We start from the raw sequence: 16,847 nt of genomic DNA on the forward strand, positions 1-16,847 counted from the left end.
GAGTCAAACCTTGTTCAGCAGACGTGTCACAGCCTCTATGCCATTTTCGCCCAGCAATTTTAGATATTCTGTCACTATTCCATCATCTCCAGCAGCCTTATCACTCTGCCATTTTCAAAGCCTTCATCACCTCACCTTAAAGTATCTGTGGGCCTTCAAGATCAAGATATCCTTCACACTTCCTTTTTTATCTCTTCATCTTTTTGAATAACTGTGTTATATACTTTTCCCAGATCTGCTTTTTTTTCTTTCCAATCCATCACTGCTTTCCCTGTTTCATCAACTGTGTGCATCTGGGTATTTTTCTAGTACAATCCAGCCATCTCTACTTTTCTATGCAGTTTAGAATAATCATGCCTTTTCTGTAGTTCCTCAGTTTCTTGACATCTTTCTTCCAGCCATAGGCCCTTGGCTTCTTTGATCTTCTGTTCAATTTTACAACTTATCTCCTTATATTTTTTTTGTTCATGTCTGTTTTTGCAACTTCTCTTTTCCATCAGCTCTAATATCTCCTCTCATCCCGGCATGTTTCTTTTTCTATTTAGATAAGAGGTGAAATTTTAGGGTAGAATAAAAGAGTTCATCTCTACAAGAATAATATCACTGACACGATCTGCGAAAACATTGGAATCGGAAGATTAAACCAGTAGTCCAACCAAGGGAAAGCGAAGCAAATTTTTCATAATGCGAAACGACCCAAGGCTAAGAATGGGAATGAGAATGAGAGAGAGGTTCCATTGGAGAAGAGGCCATTACCACATTGTGATCTGAGGTACCTGGAGCATCACTACGTTAACCGTGCACTTTGAAAGATTGTTTGTGAGAATAAAAAAATTCAAGAGTATTAGATCTGTGGTTAACATTGTTATTGTTGTGTGAATGAACAAGTCGGGTTAGTCATCAGTAATAGCAAAAGCCTTGGTGTCAATATGTCATCCAGCTCGCTCTGCAACTAGAAAAATTAAAGGCAATTGTGAACACTAAATTGCGTTGCGTTGAATTTTTTCGAGTTGGGAGAACGATAGTGGTAACAAATGAATTTTACAGAATGGGGTAAAGAGACTGCGTTTAACATATTAATTAAGTGACAAAATGATTAATGATTATCTGAATTTGGTAGAGAAATTATGTCCGCTCAAGAAAAATAAACTTGCTATTATCTTTTCGCGACGAAGCAGCTCGATTTACAAATTTCTGTTGTCACACTTGTTAAATTGAAAGCCTCGCGGTCACTCCGTGGGGTAATTGTCGGAATGACCGCAAAAACATTGTGTGATGAAAGATTTAAGAGGCTGTCAATTAGCCCGTTGATCTTTGGAAACAGTTTCATGCGTTGAATGCTTCGACGCCAGATGGCGCCTCTTGAGAGTTGCGATAAGTGATGCCTCAAAGGACGCCAGAATCGACACTAGCGATGGTGTGGCTGGAAAAAAAGTAAGGCTTTTCCGTTCTCATAAAGATAACCAATCTCTTAACATCACCGAAAGACGATACTTTGAAAAAAAGAAAACATTATTATTATTTTTTCCCTATAAAGATCGCGACCTGTGTGCGATCTTTATTATTGACATTCTCGGCCATATTTACTAGACGTTAAAGACTTAAAAAGCAACAGATAAATAAATATACACGTGTTAAACCAGTACATGTTTTAATTAGGCAAGCGATAACAAGCTTGTATAAATGGAATATAAAATAACTCGGACTGCTAATTAATAAACAGTTCAGATGATAATTGACACAAAGCAGCTTACCATAGGATGCCCCATTTATCTAGTGGCCATATAAATACTCGTGAAAATAGACAATTTTGCTGCTCACTATTTATGTACCGTCACTCTGGAAGAAATTTTCGCACGTACAGTATAGAAAAGCTTTGATTTTGAAGAATGTGGTTAAGCACCAATGGGAGACTTCGCAAGAGCCATGACTACTTATCTGAGAGATTTCGGTAGCAACAAGAATTAATTGAAGCCGCTCATCTCTCTCTCTCTCTCTCTCTCTCTCTCTCTCTCTCTCTCTCTCTCTCTCTCTCTCTCTCTCTCTCTCTCTCACACACACACACACACACACGGTGTTGCAGTCGAGATAAATTTTGTAATTTCTTTAACCCTTCGAATTCTTCGAACAGCTTAAATACGTCTAGTTAGAGATGCCATTTGGTATCTTCTCTGTGTGGTTATAACTGCACCGAATCATATGTTCGTAGAATGCATTTGGACTGTCCCTCAGCTCCTACCAGCCTAGCCTCCTGTGTCTGGATCTAGAGAGAAATGTTTTCGTAAGGAAGCTGACCATACGAGTTCGTTCTTTTTCTCCCCCCCCACCCCGAAGGTTGTTGCGTGACGAAGATGCAGTCAATTACGAAACATGGGAGATGTTGTTTATGGACACGGCCCTCACCAAAACACATAAAGCCTTTTGACACTTCATTGATCACCAACATCCTCCTCAATCTTTGGAATTCCTCAGCCCCTTACGCAACAGAGCTGTTCGCATCACGCACGACACTTAATCTCAGACAAGACATCTGTCACCGTCAGTGCTGGTTCTCTGGAGTCTACTTTTTTGTGAGTCCTCCGCGGGGGATCACTTCTGGAAAACAGCGAAAACTCCAAGATGAAAGATTGACACAAAGAGATGCTCCCTGCAAGATTTGACCCAGCCGTACTCGCTACTTGTGTCTTTTCTCCCGCCTTCCTTTCCTGGGTCTCAGTGGTGTCAAGAGTAGCCCTCGAGGGGGATAGGGGAGAATTTATGTCAGTTGTAAAGATTTATTGCTAGGAAGAAAGGGCGGTTGGTCATTGTTCCATATTCTGACTATGTAGCTGACCAAGTAACTGCATTATGTTTATGCAAATGTTCCTGTTTCCTGGTAAACAACACGAGACGTGTGCACACTGCCTGGCATAGATCGGACTCGGATTACCTCATCAGGTGGCGTGTGTACTCGTGGTGGCCAAGCAGCTGATAAACGGCCAGAATTCGTGTTCTGGCAGTGTAGTGGGTGCCAACAGAAGTTGTCTGGCACACACACACACACACTCTAACATCCTACGTGGTGTTTGTGACGTCATACCTACCATCCCTCCCTGTATATTGACTTCTAGAGATAAATGCTCGTGATAGCGAGACCTGAACACACGCTTGGTTTGATGAGTGAGTACATGGCACTGTTATCGTTTTGAAAGGTTATTTGAATTTTTATCTTTTTATTGTCTAACTTAGATTATACCGGATTAGCTGGGCCGGTTATTGGTACGTTTACGTGAATCGAGTGTTTAATGATGCCCGCAAGGATCGGTAATAAATAAATACCTATTTAAACAAAGATCTCTACTGATTTTGTTGTTTAATATTATAAAATATGCAGCAAGTATTGAAATCCACTTAAACGGATTCTAAAACGAATTTTATATCCAAAAAAAAAAAAAAAAAAAAACCCCAAACCCTAAATCGTTTTAACTATATTAAAACAACCATCTACACCGAAAACTCTACTGAAGTCAGAGAGTTAATATTAGTGGATTGAAATCTTATCATAGTTTAACTTCAGGATTAAAATTATTGGTTTTATTGTTCTGATTACATAGATGCTTTATTTATTATTTTTTTCGACCATTTATTCAAGTGTTAGGTGTAAAAATTCTACTTCTGCTATATCTACTGAAACAATTTACACGTGATGTCTAACAGTGTGGGATTTACTTGGTCCTGACATTTCTTCGAATTTTTATGGGCTTTTGAACGGTGGTTGAGTTGCAATTTACAGACGCTATGCACTGATGCCTTATAGTCTTAGTTACTTTGCAAACAAACAAAAAATAATAATAATAAATAAACTATTTTGTTTTAATCTAGGAACATTAAAATAAAAGTCATTGAATGAACCTACCTACGAGTAGACAGATCTCTTGCAATGTGCGTGAATTATTCAGTCAGATATACAGACCTGAAATTTAATTTTCAAATGATTTAACTGTAAATATTAGTGTGATTGAAGTTCTCTCAACAGTACAGACTAGCTCAGTGGCTTTCGACCTTTTTTTTTAATAACGGCACCCTTAAGTAATTTATTTTATTTTGTGGCACCCCTACTCAATTTTCTGCCTGTTAGATCTGATTCTCTCTCTGTATATATATAATTTTAAAAAAATATGTTATTTTACAGTTATTATAATAATATAATTATAAACATAATTGCAATTCCTAATACAAATTATATATACTTATGTAATAATTTTATTCTTTATATAGAGGTACTAAACAAAGATCAATTATAGATCACCACAAAATTAAAAAGATACCGTATACCTTTTTATAATGAAATAAACATATAATATTTAAAAAAAAAAAGTAACTTAAACCCAAATTATTGCGGCATCCCGGTGGAAAACCACTGGACTGGCTAATAGAGAGAATCCTGTCGAAGTCAATAACTTTGCCAGTGGAGACACGGGTGATCATTTCATCGTATAAAGCAATGGATAGCCATCTTGAGTATTACAGGTTTTGAAACATTCATTTTGGAAAGAATGTGAATGTTTCAATGAATTAACAAAAGATTTTATATGGTATAATGTATGGTAGTAATAGACACTTCCAAAACATTTGTATTATCATTCTGTTCATCTCTGTAGCCGAGTGGTCAGGAGCGGGAGTGCAGTGGTACACGCTCTTTGAATAGACCGTGGTTCAAGCCCCTGACTGCTAAATACGGTCGATCTGCCAATCCGCATTGGACCAGCGTGGCAGATTATGGTCCATTTCCCTCAGCATGAATTGTTGAGGAAGCTTCCATCCTGCAGTGGGTTGATAATGGCTGCAATTTATTTTTATTTTTCTGTTCATCTGACGAAGATTTTTTACATCTTGTCGTCTTATATTTTACTTGTAAGAAGAAAAGCAACAGGTTGCCTTGAGTCACTCACTTCGAAGAGAAGACACAGTGAGTAACTCTAGCCGCCTGCTTTTTTTTCTCTGCTGTAGTGATGAATACGAATAACTTCGAAACAGAACTGCCTGGAAATGTAAATGTTTCTTTTGTCGTTGATAATTTATTCTCTAATTCAGAAATTTATCAGTCTAGGGAGACCCGACCATTGTTATAGACTCTTTCAGGCTGAAACTGTTGTTTTTATTCTGTTAGGTTCAAAATAAAATCAAAAACTAAAGACGCCCACGTGGCGGGAGGCTTTTCTTCGACACTTTCGAAATGGGACTGGGTTTCCTTTACATCTGGAAGGGAGGTGCTCACACCATGACCGATTGGGTTTCTATGGGGTTGCGGGTTTGACTCCTAGATACTCTGGTTTTTCATCCCGCACACAGGCAAATCGACTATATAATGCATGCAATTGACAGAGATGATGTACTGATGCCTCGTGGTCTTAACTGCTTCGATTTTAATTCCAAAACAACCGGCTAAGGACTAACTTTTAATGTCTAACAAGACATTGCGGAAAAACATGGGCGAAAGGTACCTCTAACGCTAAGAATTTTCACTGAATTAAATACTATTATAGCAAATAGTTGTGAATATAAAGCTTAGTTTAATTATAGGCTTTATATCTATCGATGGCGAAAATGTAAAGATTATTAACTGTTATTATGGCCATGTTGCTGATCATGCCTCTGTCAACATATGGTTAGTGTGGTGGGCTATTAACGCGGTAAAAACACCGTGAGAATTTGTCACGAGATCTTGACGATTACCCACTTGGTCATAGATCATTGCTGTAATTTAGTGGGGGCAAGTGCTGTTAGTCTCCATCACGTGACTAGTGCCACGGCTGCTGGATTGATAAAACTTTTATCAGCGATCTAGGTTTATTTTTTATTTATTTATTATTATTATTATTTTTTTTTTGCATTGAACTATGAATGCAACGGAAACTTTTTTTTTAATATATATAAAACGTACTTCTCCCGCTTCCCAGGTCCATAAACCGATGCTGAAAAAATGCAAGCATTTTCCATTCTGTTTTGAAGTTTTTCCAAAATCGAAAGTTATTTGAAAAATGAACCGACAAGAAAATTACTTTCAAAATATAATATTTTAGTCTCGGTAAATATTATTTTTCTTCAACAGTTCTTACTCATTTATCACCGTATTGACAAGCAATGCTACTCTGAAAATGTGTTTGGAGAGCATATGGCCGGGCATCTAACATATCTACCTTTAGAACCGACCCAACGGTCTGAATGCGAGTAGAATAGAGCTAGCCAGGCATCACCAACTCCCGGCCAGCTCCCATTAAAGGCAACTACAACAGCTTTCAAAGTCAGGCAGAGCGGAGGGTGGGGGGAAGGAATAGTTGTAGTACCTTCCGTCTAACAACCAGATGCTCTACATTAATCACGTATACATGTGTCTGACGTGAAATTTATCTTCCCTAGGATCCCGGTTTGACGGCTAGGATCTATGAGAAGCTGCATTCGTCTGAAAATCGACGGACATCCCCGATACAGGAGCACTGTGAAGTGTGTTTCACTCATATTGCACAATTGAAATACGAAGCCGTAGCTATGGTACAGTCGTTGGAATTAGCGGCCAGTTCTAGCGGTAGTGGCAGCAGTCCCGAGGGATTGTCCAAAATACCTGTGCCACCAGGCGGCAGCACCACTGTTTTCACCACTCATCACCACGTTCATCATCATCTTCATCACCATGGTCACCACACTGTGACTTCAAGTAAGATACCGACCCTATCCGGACAACCCCTTCGATTGGAGCTCAGGTATCCCTCTCATTGCATCCCAGGGGTCGAGTCTGAAATGGAAGGAACACGAAAGTAAGCAGTATTTTTATTTTAAATACCTCATATTTTACGACAAGTGTAATTAGGTTAGAATTTATTTTGAATTCCTTAAAAAAAATTAACGGTTTGGCTTTTTCCATCAACTTTTGTTTCGTCAGATAATTAGCACCCTGTGAAGAAATTGTTGGTAAGACTGGTCATTATTTTTTAGATTCTTTGTTTTTCTTTTAGGATGTCTGTGTTTAGATTTTATATCTCTCTTATTTTTAATTTTTAAAAATTTAAAAAAAAAGTAATAAATCCAGGCTCAGAAACGTGCAAGATGTATAATCACATATAAAATAAAGCATTCATTTAAACATGTGCAAAAAGAAAACCATCAGATACTGTTCAGTAGTAAAAAAAAGTCTAATGATGATGTTTCTTCACATATTGTGCAACAAGATCAAGAGAGCGATGAACCTACACCGGAAAAAAGGGAAACAACAGCATAATGATGATTATTATACGAGTTTTGTCTTACTGGAGCTAAAGAGCACCCTCAGATGATGCATAGTCTGTGTTATGGAAGCTGTAGTCTTTAAGAAATTCAGTACATTATTGTTTTTTAATTATTAACTGTTAAAAGGTTTCTCTGAAAGAAATGATTAATTAAGGGTTTGGCGAAAAGAAAAAGGTTGGGAAACAATGGTCTAATGAAATGGAACATAGTTAAATGTTTTACAATATTTCTGCAAATACTCTTTTTTTTTATTTAATTTGTTATTCACTGTGAAACTTGTATGGAAAACCTGTCAATATTCAACTCAGGCAGTAAATTTTAATTTGTACAACTATAAACATCAACAGTATTCGTAATTTTTAGTGCATTTCTCGCTATGCAACTTCAACCCCAACACCATTCAGTACAAAAGTGTTCTTTTGATTCCAATTGATGACGTTTGTGGGACAGTACGGTGGCGCTATCTTTTGAGAATAAGTAGAACTAAGCTGCAATGTGTCAAACGGGTTTATGTTATTTTATTAATCTAGAATTGTACAGAAGTTACTTCTCTACTAATATGCTTATTAAAATCTGAAACTAATTAGCTATTCAAGGTAAAATTATTAAATACCAAATAATATGTGAGCAATAATAATACTTCTACACGAAGCTAGAATTATAATGGTCGTACTCGTTAGAGAGAAGTTCACAGCAGTCAAGTGTTTAGAGCTTTTTCAGATTAAATGAAAGTATTAGTAGAAAGTAGTTTTGAGATGCTAGACGAGCTACCAAGACTGTTACTACCGTTTCAGTTTGTCGAGTATTTTATATAGGTATTTTATTCAGAAATATTACGAAAAGACTGTTTGTTTTCATGAATGATTCCAATGTTTAATGTGGATATGTGAATTTCGTCTCATCCGAGGGGTTTAAGAAGCACGAGAAAGCGATGGAACACAAAGAGGATAATTTTCCCCTAAATAACCTCGAATATAGAGACAAGAAGAAAATGAGTAACACATAATATTAATGTTAATAGAAGCTAATTAGTAATAGCGTACGTGGTTAAACCCAGTCTCTTCAAACAAAAGAATACGGAGTTATTACTCCCATCCATGGAGGGTAGTGCAGAGGGTGGTGATTTGTTTGTGTTTTACCCCAGTAGTTCCCAAACTTCTGTTGAAAGACGCTATATTCGGGGCATTCGTAAAGAGGATGCCATTGAATTCAATCATGTGTTTTTTTTTTTTTTTTTTTTTTTTATTATCTTTCGGCACATTTGAAGGTCTCGGCAGATCAGGGTACCAGGGCACTCATTTCGGGAACGATTGCAGTTCACCCTCGCAGTGACGCACTCAGTGCCATATGCACAATGCGCGTGTATTTCTGATATTTATAAGCATATTTATTGCTTTCCCCCCCTAACCCCCTATTTTCTGTGGGACCTTGCCAGCCGCAGTACTTTTCAGGCAAGTATTCTCCGCGGTTTTCGAGGGATTCCTTTAATCATAGTTTCTTATGTATAAAGAATGGAAAGGAAGAAAAAAAAACCGAAGTCTATAGAACAAGATTACGTAGGATCGTGATTATCCTTGTACCATTCGAAATCCGAGATTATATGAATTGCAAAATAGATCACTTTCCAGAAAATTATTTCAGCAATAGAAAAGGAATAAGCTTTAGTAGATTATAAGACCATTGAGGGACCTCCATTCAACGCTGGCCTCGTTTCTTACTACAAACCACTGTGTGTACCACTTATCTAGACGTATGCTATACAATTACCGTCGCACCCTCATCTAATAAGAGGAGACTCGAACCATATAATGTCTCGTTTATAAAAGCATTACATTACAAAATTTGAATGAAATTGAATTTGAGAGGAGAGAGTTTTCCATATTCTTGTCTTTTTTTGGTTCTTTTAAGAAAATTTCTTTTTTTTTTTTTTTTCTGAAATGAGAGAATTTTTCGTTGCTTGCATCACCTTAGTAGAAACTGAACTCGTGCATTTAATCTACCTGCTGGCTTATAGTTATAATTAAATATGAACCTCTTCTGTGTAGCGTGAATTGCAAAATTTTAGTTCTTAATTAAAATTTTAGCACATTTCTAATTAATGTTGTGATACACGGCTGCAGCTTTTCACAATAACGCCTGTGAGCATTAATCGATTGTGCTTCTTGGGGCAGTTGTGCGATAAAAAAGAAAAGATTTTTGCCAACAAAGATGTTAACTATAGTAAATCAGTGCGCGAGCTGGGTTTAGTGTGTTCTCTATCACAGAGAAAGTTCTCTCGGATGGAATACTCACTGCTGTCTTCCCTTGAGGAACATTCCTCTATTTCACGTTTTTAAAGTTTAATTAGATGAGAGAGCGTAGAAAATTAACACTTCTGTAAGTTTCTTACGGTTGATGGTAATTAGCTGTTTTCTAAGTTACGAAAATGCAGAAGTAACAGATCAGAAGCATCTGCAGGGAAAATGAAACAAATAAATTGCGAGCTTATTTTGGCTTAAGTAAACATTTTAAATGAACACTCATAAGGATACAAAATAGGGAAGAGAAAATAACGGATATTTTCTATTCCCTTTAAGGATAGAAAATGGGGATTTGGAAAGTGAACGGCCTCTTCCTTTAGAGATTAAATGTAGGGATATGAAAGTGGTGCGTCTTTAGGGATGAGAATAAAATTACATTTTATTCTTAAAGGAGAAAAATAAGAATTAAATGATGCTATATCCTTAAAGGATACGAAATAGGGATGAAAAAATAACGTATTATTGAAGAGGGACGAAATAGGTACGAGAAAGTGACACTTATTTCGAAGTGCAGAAGAGTGGTAATCCTTTAGGGGTAGAAATAGGGATGCAAAAGTGATGCTTCTTTAAGGGATACGAAAAGGGAAGGAGAAAAGTTACCCTTCTTTCTTAGGGAAAATGCAGAAGCAGGATGAAAATCGAAGTTTTCCTGTAGGAATATGAAAATGATTATTCTTGAGGGATAAGAATAAAACGAAACTTTATTCTGAAGGATAAAAAATAGGAGTCAGACAACGCTATCCTTAAAATAAATATAAAAAGGGATAAAAATAAGTAAATTGACCCTTTCCTCTTAAGGGATACGAAATAGCAAGTTCGTTTCGCACCTCTTAAATACGTATTTAAGAGGTGCGAAACGGTGGTGAGTAAGTGACGCTTCTTTCTTAGAGGAAAGGCAGAATAGGGATGAGGAGAGTGATGTTTTTCCTTTAAGGATAGAAAATAGGGATGCGAAAGTGACTCTTTTCTAAGAACACGAATGTGGAAGAAAACGTGGGCTTTTTTAGGGATAAAAATAATAATAGAATGCCACATTATCCTTAAAGGATACGAAATAGCGAATGAGAAGAGCTTGCGCTTTCTTTCGGTTTTTTATTGGCCACAGGCTAGGGATAAAAAAGTATGATATCTTTCTTTATATTCCGAATGCTTAATAGGAATGATCAAAAAACTTTCTTTAAAGAAAAATGATATTTATGAGTATTTCCCTTTTCAAAATGAAAATGTGCTGGTATTAAGAGGAATTCTCCCTCAGAGTTAATGATATATATATATTAGTACAATATTTCTTAATCTTAGAGACAGAAGAACAGACGAAAAAGATGTTAGCCTACTCGTGTATAATTACGAAACTTAATTTTCATAAAGTTTTGTAAAGTTGTCTCATAATAACTTCAGAAGTCGGTGATTCATTATTTTACAACTTGAACCCAACGTTTCTCACCCTGCAAGAATCCTGTATAGCGCGATGCACTTACCATAAAAGTGAGCTAATGAGCAAGTTGCACATGAAGCCAAGTTCTGTGTAACAGGGAGTTGTGGCTGACGGATAACTGTGGAGGAACTGGGGTGTAAAGTGCAATTAGAAGAATTAGCCCACTATTGTGGTCATTAAGATATGCTCTAGCGGTTGAGAACTTTGTTAAACCGGAACTGGGGGAGGTTTCTCTCGAACCGTAAACATGGAGGCTCCCACCCAGGAAAAATATTGAGCCATCAAGCTGACATGTGTCCGGGCAGACCACTGGAAAGCACTGCATTATACATCCCAGCGCTCTCTCGATGATAAAACACTTTTTGAAAGTTGACAAGCGGTTCCATAATCCTTTGCGGTCAGAGCTCCAGGGAAATTGCTGACTTCACAGTACTGAACTTACTAAATTTCGTTATGGTTAGAAAAGTAAAGTGCTTTAGAAGGTGACCTTCCAGGTCCTTTCCATAGTCTTTCTTTGTCTCGGTAATATTTGATTTTTTGATGGATTACGTTGCTTTTTCAACTCTATTCCAAATCTGGTGCTCTCTTATCAGTTACACTGGTAATGTGGCGCCACGTAGTGTCACAAATGAGTAAAAATTTTTCATAAAAACTGGGAAGTTCAAATGAGAGTACTTCGTAGAGATAAGATGGCATGCGTATTCATTTCAGAATGAAAAGAATTGCGGGAAACTTGGTCTTGTCATGTAAAACGATGATACGTACAGAGACTAAATTGGCGAGTTCTTACGGTAATGGAGCAACACTCAGCGTTTATTTTTCTATATTTAGCCTCTTAAGAGAGTCTCGCTTAATTTACAAACCTGCCACGTCCATTTACCAACTAACTTCGCAAAAAAAAAAAAAAAAAAAAAAAAAAACCCTGAATTTTACACTTCGATTTTAGTTCCTTCGCAGCTGCCCTGTTAGCAGTGACAGCTCCACGCGCATACACACACATACGATCTCTTCGCGTCAAGGATGTCCGCTGGCTGCAGCGAGACAACTACTGGGATGACAGCCACTTTTTTGTTATCGAGACGATGATTTACCGCAACATCCGACAGTCGTTCCGACATATATCAGCGAAGAGAAGCAGGGGTCATTAGAGGCAAACACCGGAGATGTGTCTTGACGTCACATACCTGGGCTCTCTCATTGAAGGAGACACGAGATGGTGTGAATACATTAGTGGGGATCTGCGAAACGATAATTGCCACATCGTTGAGAGAGTTTTTTCATGTCATATAACAGATAAATACGCGAACGTTCGTCGGTATCTTCGAATATTTTTATAAATATCAAGAATATAAAGCATCTTAATGTATAGGAATTCCACTTTGACAGTTATAAAACAGTCTTTACTTCTAAAGGAAGTGGGAGCAACCCTTTTGCGTATCATCACTAGCTCAAAATCGCCTAGAAATATACAGTTAATGCAGAACAATATTTATTATTTATCATAGATGAACTTACATCATATTCAGCGTCTTATAGCTTCATTTAATCCTCGTCCATCATTAAATTCAACCTCATCCACCATATTGTCATTATTCCGATTCTCAGCCGGTGACACTGAGGAAGAGAATTTATAATCATCATCGAAACGTAAGTGACAACAACAGATTCTTTTCCTTGCGTATTGTGTCTAATGCTAAATTATACCATATTAATGACTATTCCTGTATACTACTAAATATGTATTCAGATACAACAGCAGTCTGTATATATAGGGACATCAAAAAAAGGTGCATTATACTTCTGAGAGATGAAATTCGAGGTCTGTTTTATAAATTTTATGTACTGAATTTTTTTTCCTTTATCATTGCAATTTTCTGGAAATTGATGACCTCTGGTGTTTTTATTACAATGTGTTTTTAAGATGTTTCCACAGTCAATCAGTCCAATTCGTGAAATTTAAAGTTGCATTATTTATAAGACAAAGTTCTTTTCAAATTGCATCTTTAAACGGTATTCGTATAGCAAGGACCTACATACTTTTCTGATTAATCGGTAAGAGCTTTGCTTGCCAATTAAACACAAAAACTTCTTCGGAAGTTTAAAAAGAAGTTAATTTTTCTTAGTTTCTAGCGGCATTACTTTGAGCAGATGAAGCGATCCAATCAATATCGAGTACTACGCCAGGAGTTTGCACCGAACCGTAGGAGTTAGCTGATCAAGAGGTTTACTGCCAAGTGTGTAAGCTCGTGCCATGGATAACATCTGTAATTTAGTAAGCTTGCTGTTGTTTGGAGGCGTTTCTCGTGGTCATTTCCACCGTCTCTGGAGTGGCAGATAAAAGAAACAGTTAGCGAGCTGTGAACGACGCCATTACACCAGAAAAGAGAGGAACCGGAAGAAATCTGTTTGATGAAGCGTGCACATATGGGCCCCATGCTGTCTGGCATTACACTGCTGACAGGAAGCCCCTGTACATTTGCTACTTAGCCACCACGGGCATGGCCAATACTGGGGGGTGGGGTGTTAAATGGTCACTCGAATGTGTGGCAACATTGATTGATTCACATTTCTCACTTATGAGCCTGCTTTAGAAAAGTTTCCCGATTGGAAACAAACTTCACAGCTCTCAATGTTCGGTACACGGAAACGAAGAAAGTTATCGCTGAGAATTAAACGAGGGAAAAAAATATACGATGCAGATAGTGAAAGGGATAGGTTTAATGAAGTGAAGACACGTAGTGTCATTAAAACTGCAGTAGGAATCGCGTGGTGCAGCACAATACCGCTTACGTTTCTTAATACCTACAAGGATGTCCAGATCATAAAATTTACTAAGCCGCGTGCACACCTGGCTACCTACTATATAGACTTGGAGAGCGTAGGAGAAACAGTGCACTGTCGTCAACTATTAAGATGTGAAAGGGCATTTAAGTTATATAGCAGGGAGAAAAAGAAACAGGATTCACTAGGACTTCTCTTCCAGAACGATAGTACAGGGGTGTAAAGCCAGGTGAGTGAGCTTGAGCCACCCATTGTTTTCAGCACTGCTATAGTGGAAATGATCAGTTATTACTGTAATTTTCTACTCTCTTTTTTTCTTATATTCTTTGTGTTTTCGGTTTTCTTTCTTCTACGCTCACATTTCTCGCCGTCTTCCACGTTTTCTCTCTCACTTTCTGTTATACTCTTAATTTTCTTTCACATTCCTTTATCTCTTTCTTCTAATTTCTCTCTTTCTGCTCATTTCCTTTTTCTTTCACTCACTCTCTTTCCCACGTTCGCTTTTTTCTTCCATTATTTCGGTCTTATTTCTTTTCGCTTCTATCTGCATGGACCGTTTCTTTTTTTTTATTCATATTTCCGTTTCCATTTCTCTCTCTCTCTCTCTCTTCATTCTATCTGCACGAAATTACGTTGCATGCACTAAATGAAACGGTCCATGTAATGATGCAATTCGGGAGTATCGGAGTCACATATTGCAGTTGAATCAAGATACAAAAAAGCAGCAATCGCAACCAGACTGAGCAATAATGAATCCTCGCGATAAACATTGTGCATAAATAAAACTAAAATGGTTTTTAAAGCAGTTATGCATCGACGCTTAGCAACGAGGCGGAACCCAAGATTTTCTCTCTACGCGTGGGAGGGAGGGTAATGGAAAAGGGGGAGCATATTAGGGAAAAAACATCTTTTCACTTATTCTTCGTTCCGTAGAAGACAATGAAGATTGCGGCTTCTTGTACGTTACGCGTTCGTTTTTTATCCGTTGCGGGCCGCATCCGTTCGCAGTGGAAGAATCTTTTTCAATTCTCCGATGCCGTTGTTCGTCGAGCGGCATCATAAATTATTAAAAGCTAATTTCCCCGTTATCATATGACGATCCCTGACCATGTATTTCAATAGCACGAACACTATTTGTTTCTCCAATCTCTTCATTAATTTCGCTCTCCGTCAATGGCCTCAGGGTGGCTTCCCTGGAAGTCGAATTTAATCAAAATCATTGAATTATAGCAACGAAGTTGGCATACGCCTTGCGCCCGCAAGCACAAGGATGTCCGACATTCCAGCACCACCACCAGTGCGCTCTCGCAACGTAATGCATTACATCCAGCCTCACCCTCTGATTCCCGCCGTAGTCTAGCGGTAAATAATACGCCAGTCAAGTCCTGTAACTGCCACTTTAATCGATCTGCAAGTCGGAGGAGTTATCGACTCTACAATGAGAAACACTAGCACCCCCTCCCAATCACCCATCTCTTCACTTGCCATTGATTTGAAATAGGGAATTAGAGGTTCGTTTTTCGTGCCCTCGTATGTCATTTAAATAAATAAATATATAAGCTAAATACGTCCGATAGCTTAAAAAGGCGTCATTTTGTTTCGTTGGATTTAGCGTAGCGAAAGCTTTAAGTCCTTTTGGCTCTAACTTGCCATTGAAATTGAAAGTTTTTTTTTATTATTTTGTTTTCGTTTTTTTTTTTTTTAATTGTTTAACTTCGGCAGACGACAATTGGATGTCGTCTGTTATTAATCAAAAATATAACTAATCAAAATTTTGGCCTTTTTTCAGTCTCAACCATTGTTGAATTTCGCGATGTGGTACCATACTTGTGCACATTAAAAAAAAAAACCTCATTTTGTGAAACGTGGTTGTAAATACTAACGCAGTGTTGCATATTTATTTTAATTTCACAGTTATGAATTCAAGCAGGCAGTAATGTAAACTAACCCCGATTCGTTCGTATTTGATAAGCGTGAAAAATAGATTAAATACTCTCACAAGTAGAATTTTTGCTCCCAAGATTGGTTAACTCCTAACATTGAGTATGCCTGAGAATCAAATATTTTGGTATTAAATTTTGAAAACAATTGTTAACGGGATAAGAAGAGAGAGAGAAAAAAAAAAAGAAAAAAAAAGCTATCTTCCAATCCATCATTGAAGTGATAGATCATACACGGCACGCTGCCCATTTTTCAGGAAAAGCGTCACGTGCTAAATAAAGACGCAGTGGGAAAGAATCAAGATTTATAGAGACGGATACATCACCCGGCGTAATGTATAACGCAGTGATGCTCTTTTCTTCGATTAAATCAAACAAAAGAGCATAGAGATTTTTACTACCGGCAACAATTAAGAAATCACAGCTCCATCTTGCACGTGACTTCAACGATAAACAAACTGCCAAACGTGTGGATATTTGTAGCGCCTTCTTCACATAGTTTAAAAATTTTTCCCTAAAATGCACGTAAATTCTCCAAGTGCTTAAAAACGCATTAAATGCGTCGTTTCTGAGTAAGTCCAGAAATATTTTCAGACGATATTTTTACCTTGGAAACATTAGTCGTTAGAAAAGGAACTCAGCAATTCCAAGTACGAAAACATATAGCTAAGTGATCCATTTTCATTACCCCTCGTAAGTGGGAGGCTAATGGAAAATAATATTTTAAGAAAGTGTTTTCCATCAACGCCTATTTCTTGTCGTTTTTCTCAACCATTGTGGAAGCTGTTTGGGTTGTCACCATTATTAGCCATTTATACTTTTTTATTCGTAATTTTTTTTTTCGTTTGGGTATCCCAGCAGGATGTTGTACGACATATTTTCTGTCTATCTGCATCGGGTACGTCTTCATCCTTCATTGGCCTGTTCCATCATCGTTCATTCTCCATCAGTGACTGTGTTCTTTTTCTCTCCCCTTAACAGCATCACTTCTCCCATCATTAGGCGAATTCTGCTGTTGGTTGCACTTTCGGAATCTATCTATCATTTAAGTCTTGGATGACGCATTCTTTTGAAAAGAATTACAATTTTGGAATTTTCGGCTACTTGAAAATGTACACTCTTTTTAAG

The 16,847-nt window shown here is 37.5% G+C and overlaps 1 protein-coding gene across 1 annotated transcript in view; it reads left to right on the forward strand.

The window, feature by feature from the left end:
- Window positions 1-6,769: 6,769 nt before the first annotated feature.
- The window catches only part of LOC150084809 (uncharacterized), a 360,370-nt gene continuing 350,292 nt past the window's right edge, over window positions 6,770-16,847 (forward strand). Inside the window, exon 1 of the mRNA XM_090376620.1 lies at window positions 6,770-6,794. Coding sequence (XP_090232746.1) covers window positions 6,778-6,794 — 17 coding nt within the window. The 5' untranslated portion in view covers window positions 6,770-6,777. The remainder of the gene's footprint in view (window positions 6,795-16,847) is intronic.

The sequence above is a fragment of the Mastigoproctus giganteus genome, chromosome 6 (genome assembly GCF_048544385.1).
Source record: "Mastigoproctus giganteus isolate SK-2022 chromosome 6, ASM4854438v1, whole genome shotgun sequence".
NCBI lineage: Eukaryota > Metazoa > Arthropoda > Arachnida > Uropygi > Thelyphonidae > Mastigoproctus > Mastigoproctus giganteus.